This window comes from Etheostoma spectabile, chromosome 8 (genome assembly GCF_008692095.1).
Source record: "Etheostoma spectabile isolate EspeVRDwgs_2016 chromosome 8, UIUC_Espe_1.0, whole genome shotgun sequence".
In the NCBI taxonomy this organism is placed as follows: domain Eukaryota; kingdom Metazoa; phylum Chordata; class Actinopteri; order Perciformes; family Percidae; genus Etheostoma; species Etheostoma spectabile.
Window position 1 is genome coordinate 4,447,147 of NC_045740.1, and position 6,001 is coordinate 4,453,147.

General features: G+C 41.0%; 1 protein-coding gene across 1 annotated transcript in view; it reads left to right on the top strand.

Moving 5' to 3' along the window:
• Positions 1 to 949: 949 nt before the first annotated feature.
• hal (histidine ammonia-lyase) overlaps positions 950 to 6,001 on the top strand; it is an 8,391-nt gene continuing 3,339 nt past the window's right edge. Inside the window, exons 1-17 of the mRNA XM_032524186.1 lie at positions 950 to 1,243; positions 1,398 to 1,458; positions 1,688 to 1,715; positions 1,803 to 1,877; positions 1,966 to 2,038; positions 2,162 to 2,228; positions 2,330 to 2,367; positions 2,477 to 2,602; positions 2,746 to 2,885; positions 3,075 to 3,122; positions 3,338 to 3,485; positions 3,589 to 3,684; positions 4,102 to 4,160; positions 4,259 to 4,339; positions 4,455 to 4,520; positions 4,611 to 4,776; positions 5,055 to 5,189. Coding sequence (XP_032380077.1) covers positions 997 to 1,243; positions 1,398 to 1,458; positions 1,688 to 1,715; positions 1,803 to 1,877; positions 1,966 to 2,038; positions 2,162 to 2,228; positions 2,330 to 2,367; positions 2,477 to 2,602; positions 2,746 to 2,885; positions 3,075 to 3,122; positions 3,338 to 3,485; positions 3,589 to 3,684; positions 4,102 to 4,160; positions 4,259 to 4,339; positions 4,455 to 4,520; positions 4,611 to 4,776; positions 5,055 to 5,189 — 1,654 coding nt within the window. The 5' untranslated portion in view covers positions 950 to 996. The remainder of the gene's footprint in view (positions 1,244 to 1,397; positions 1,459 to 1,687; positions 1,716 to 1,802; positions 1,878 to 1,965; positions 2,039 to 2,161; positions 2,229 to 2,329; positions 2,368 to 2,476; positions 2,603 to 2,745; positions 2,886 to 3,074; positions 3,123 to 3,337; positions 3,486 to 3,588; positions 3,685 to 4,101; positions 4,161 to 4,258; positions 4,340 to 4,454; positions 4,521 to 4,610; positions 4,777 to 5,054; positions 5,190 to 6,001) is intronic.

The following is a 6,001-nucleotide window of genomic DNA, read 5'->3' on the forward strand; positions in this document are numbered from 1 at the left end:
TCCGATACTTTAATTCACAGGCCAAACTGGTGTGACTGGATGTCGTGTCCCATTTCGTTTTCATTATCTCAAGTATCTCATTACTTAAGTAAAAGCAATAGCAATGCTACATTGTTAAAACACTTCTGCAAATCATACATTCCAAATTGTACTTGCTTCAAATTATAATTAAAGCTAAAGTACTCATTATGCAGAATTGTCGTTTCAGATTTAGGCCTATGCTGAACTATCTGTATCACTTTAATGTTGTAGCTGGTACGTGGGGGTATAATTGTAATTATGGAGCTGGGAACCTAACCTAATATCATTATGTATGCGTTGATTAATTAGTGTGTTAATAATAAAACTCTGCAAAGTCCTAGAAGGACCCTACAACCTTAACTAAGGCTGTCAAATAAATGTAGTGAGGTAAAAACTACAATGTGGAGTAGAAGTAGTATAAAGTAGCATAACATGGAAATACACAAGTGCAAGTACTTAAAATTGTACATTAGTACAGTTCTTGAGTACTTACATAGGCCAAGTAGCCTATGTAAGTACTCAAGTACTTACATGCTTTCTCTTATTTCTTTTCCAATTAATGTGTGATTTCATTTTTATTAGCCTGAGCCATCTTGAGAATGAAATTCACTTGATTTACTTGTTGGTAGTAACACAATTATGAGTTTGGTTATTACACTCAAAATAGGCAACTAGTATAAAAACTCATCAAGTTTGGCTCCTTCAAAAACCTGAACGCGTCCATTTTTTTTCCGGTGCATTTCTGCGAATAAACTACGTAAACGCATGTGGGTCGTGGGTCAGTGTGTCCAACCCATGGTGAAAACATCTATGTGACTGGCCTGTGGAGGTCAATGGTCCCCAGAGGTGTGACACTGGCGAGGCGCGGCTCCCGAGCCGTGCGTCTGATTGGCGGCTGAACTTTAGGTGGCTGAAGGTGGTCCCCTTCGCGAGCGCCGCGCAGCGCACACTGAAGCAAAGTCCCGCTGAAGCGCAATGCCTTGTTTTACTGTCCACATCCGAGATGAGTGGCTGGCAGTGCCCTGCCGGGATACCACCAACACCATCCGGTGGCTCGGCCAAGAGGCTCTTAAACGTTACGTAAAGAACAAACCAGACAACGGTGGCATCACGGCTGTAAAGGACACTCGTTTTGTTGTGCGCAGGTGCCAGGGTCTGGGTTTGTTGGACGCTGATGACACCGTTGAGGATGTACTGGAGGATAATGACTTTGTCGAGCTCGGTAATGACCGTATGCGTTTAAAATATAAGAAATGTATGCATCACATTTTGGAGACAGCTTTGCTACTTGTGCGTAATTGTGTATGCTTAGTTATGTACCAACGATATGAGACATTAAGATGTAGTTACAGTGTGAATCATTAACGTACTTACAGCCATTGAAGGCGACACCATGTCTCCTGACTTCATCCCGTACGAGCCTGGAGTTTCTCACCTGTATCCTTTCACAAGCATTTGTGCCATATGTTAATTATAGTGGGTAGCCTACTGTAGTTTGTACTAAATACTATCAGTTTTTAATTTTCTTTATGCCATTACATTGTTTTCAATTGTGGGTAACAATGACTTTTGAAAGAATACAATAAACCAGCAATAATAAATAAATAACAGGGAAGGGCAACATTGTATTTTGCTGAATGTTATCCTTAGTTAAACTGTGAAACAGCACAGCAGCATACAAGGAACCTGGAGAGGTAAGTGTTTAGTTTACCCATTCTCTATTAAAATATTAAAACAAATTATGCCAACTACTTTGGTGTTACATGGCTCTCCCTGTGCAGTACATTTCCTTGGACGGCAACACGTTGACATCGACAGATCTCGTCAACTTAGGAAGGGGACTCTACAAGATAAAGGTAATAATCAACAAATTGTGTTTGGTGTCATGGCTGGTCTCTGTAATTTTTGACTCAAGATACTCATTCATTGAACCAACATTTTCAGCTCACGCAGGAGGCAGAAAGAAAAGTTGTGCAAGCCAGAGAGCTTTTGGACACCATTGTCAAAGAAAACAAAGGTTTGGATACATTTAAGAACAAAGAGCTAATGTTAGCCAGTTACTGCAAAAATACAGTATTTCAGAAATCAGTGATCCCATGTATTGAGTTCTATGTATCTCTCTCTCTCTCTGGTCTTCCAGTTGTTTATGGAATCACGACAGGTTTTGGCAAATTTGCACGAACGGTCATTCCTGTCAGCAAGCTCAAGTAAAGACAATATTTTACAATCTGTTTTTTTTGTAATCAATGTTAGATCTTGTATTGGAGAATGAGCTGGTTTTATGTGCTGATGTGTGCTTTTTCCACAGGGAGCTGCAGGAGAACTTGGTGCGGTCACACTCAGCAGGTAATTAAGCTAAATTACGATTTAAAATGTCAACAAGTCAGTGCTCCTGGCAATGTGTTTTAGGTTTTGCTGTATTTGAAATCACCCCCATGGATGTTATGGTGTGTAGGTGTTGGAAACCCGCTAAGTCCAGAAAGGACTCGCATGCTGCTCGCTCTGAGGATCAATGTTCTGGCCAAAGGGTACAGCGGAATTTCTCTGGAAACCCTTCATGCAATGATCAAAGCCTTCAACGGTAAACCATCAGCCATACTTTACCTTCTCTGACCTGGGATATCAGCTTCAGTTGACTGCTGATTACTTTCATTAGTGATCAGTATTGGGGAAGCGGATTGTCCTATGACTAATCTTCATCTCTGACTTACTTGGCCCCTGCAGCTTCCTGCCTCTCCTTTGTCCCAGAAAAGGGAACAGTGGGTGCTAGTGGAGACCTGGCACCCCTTTCTCACCTGGCCCTGGGGCTGATCGGAGAGGGTAAAATGTGGTCTCCCAAGAGCGGCTGGGCAGATGCCAAATATGTAAGATCTTAGGGATATAACTGTCATAATGAGTTTTCCATGGTTGGACAACAATAACTTGCTTAATGCTGCAGGAAATGTGCCTTTTGCTTTTAAGAGTGACAGGTTGCAAGGTCCAACAGGAAAACATATTTGCTTTTTGGTGCCCATTGACCTTTTACATGTTTTTGTCCTTTTATCTCTGGCCAGGTCCTGGAGGCCCATGGACTGAAGCCAATATCACTAAAGCCTAAAGAGGTAATCTTTAAAACCAGTCATACTCTCTTATAGTTGTTTTCACTGCATTAAGGAAACTGGTGTAGGGTTCACTGGGAATACAATGTGCCTTCTCCTCAGGTACAGATTTTAGAAGAACAATTATTGTGTTAATATTTACAATCATACAAAATATAGCATTCTCCTAGTGGCTTCTTAAAGTGGGAAATGCGTCCCTCTCACTCTTTCCCTTATAGGGTCTTGCTCTGATCAACGGGACCCAGATGATCACCTCCCTGGGGGCGGAGGCTGTGGAGCGAGCCCAGGCGATTGCTCGCCAGGCAGACATCATTGCTGCTCTGACCCTGGAGGTGCTAAAGGGAACCACCAAGGCCTTTGACAGTGGTGAGCAGCAGCAGTGAAGAAAATCCCAAAACTAGATGGAAAAATGTACCTTAAACGTTTTGTATCAGTTTCATCCTTCCTCATTTTCTGGTGTCGTCTGCAGACATCCATTCGCTGCGGCCCCACCCAGGACAGATTGAGGTGGCCCTGCGCTTCCGCTCGCTGCTGGACTCTGATCACCATCCATCTGAGATAGCAGGTCAGAGGACAGGTCCATATTCTGAAACAGACAAGTAACACAACATTATATAATAACCACACAAAGTCATTGTAATACACTTAACATCTGGGCAGCACTGTTGCTTTACAGCAGGAAGTTCAAACTGATCTTACCGAGCCACAATTGGTAAAGTTAGCATGTTACAGTACTGCCATATTTGTGGGAGTTTCCTTCCAACTAAAAGAACACAAAACATCTGTCAGGAATATTTCTGCACTTGATCAAGGTGGTTTCAGGGCTGGAGCACTGCACTGTGGCTCCCCGCAGCCCATAAATAGGTCATGAATGGTTCAGTTGCAGAGGGTGTATCTCCCTAGACAGATTAATAAGGTATAGCTTTTGGTAATGTTATGCCTGTATTAATGTGTGTCATCTGGTGTTGGTATGTTTTTCCAGCGAGCCACCGGTTCTGTGACAGAGTCCAGGATGCCTACACCATGCGATGCTGTCCTCAGGTAACCTCAAGTCAACTTTATTTATACCTCCCAAAATTACGAGTGCTTAAACTGTTGTTCAGTTGTTTCTGAGCATACCTTTTTGTTTCTATACACAGGTTCATGGAGTCACCAATGACACAATAACATTTGTCCAAAACATCATCAATACAGAAATCAACAGCGCCACTGACAATCCTGTATCCTATCTTGACATAAAGATGACTGCCCAGACTACTACGTAAATTTAGATGTTATATATTGGATTTTATTGGAAATCAGAGGTGATTTACTTTTCCTTAACAGCCGTACAAGATGGTATTTGCAGAAAGAGGTGAGACCATTTCAGGTGGAAATTTCCATGGCGAATACCCAGCTAAGGTATGTATATTTGTGACTTATGAAATATGTTTTGGGTATTTGTTGTAGATTTTGTTCCCCTCTCTTTCATTGCCATTTTCTTTCTTCTAGGCTCTGGACTTTTTAGCCATTGCAGTCCATGAGCTGGCCTCCATCAGTGAGAGGAGGACCGAAAGGTTGTGTAACCCGTCTCTGAGTGAGCTGCCTGCCTTCCTCGTCAACGAGGGAGGACTCAACTCAGGCTTCATGATTGCTCACTGCACCGCTGCTGCCTTGGGTTAGTGTGCAAAAAAGAAAACTGAAATCAGTAAAGTGACTTACATGAAACTTTATGTTAAATAAAATGTATAAATGGTAATACAACTACCATTTGGATGGTTGAGTTAAATAGGTTGTAATATGGAATGTTGAATTTCAGGTAGAATATTTTTAACAAAAACATTTATGTGTTATAAAGCTAAACTCCATTTTAATATATTTATCTAATTTTACGTGTGTCCCTTTTAATTCCATGTTATAGCATGCACATTAATTCCAATTTTCTTATCTGTCTAGTTTCAGAGAATAAAGTTTTGTGTCATCCATCGTCTGTGGACTCCTTGTCCACTAGTGCTGCCACAGAGGACCATGTGTCCATGGGAGGCTGGGCTGCTAGGAAGGCCCTGAGGGTCGTGGAGCACGTGGAGCAAGGTAAGGCTTCTCAAAATCCACGTATGACTGGACAATTGCTACTATTACTATTTGAAAAAAACCCCATCCTATTACAGTATTTCTAAGGCATAGATATGGGCACAAAAATGCTAAACACATTGATGCAGTTTTCTGACTGAAACGCCAAATGGCTAACTTTATAGCAATAACAAAATCAGTTACACAGGCTGCTACATAGTTGTGTTTATCGAGTTTCATTTGAACCAAGACATACATAAATGTAAACAAACCCTGAGAAACAAGAGAAACAGAAACCAAACTACAGACAGCCATCACAGCAGCAGATTAAAATTAAAATATAAATCTAAAATAAAAAAACTCATATCAAATAAAATAAAAAAAAATTATATTGTGTCAATACAGACAAAAATACCTTTCACCTTGGTCGGATCCCTTCTTGTGGGCTATATCTGGAGCATATGCCCAATCAAACAATTTCACAGTCCAGTACACACATCTCTTTCCCACATGAAAATTACTGAATTACTCAGAAATCCCCTCATTTTCCAGTATATCTTCCACATCCTTTTGTTCAACAAAGTCCAAGAATGGTCCCTAAACCTGTTTGAAAGTATCTTGTCTATCCTTAACCATACATGTTATTCTTTCCATTGTTAGGCAAGAAGACATTTCTCTTAGCCACCAACCACTGCTAGACCTATTCACATCTTTCCAAACAAGAGAAATGCAGTAGGCACATATCTATAAGTAATTTCATCTATTTTTTAAAGTTAGAATCAGATGGGTATAGACCCAGGATGATTACTTTGGGATGGAGAGGCATATTAACA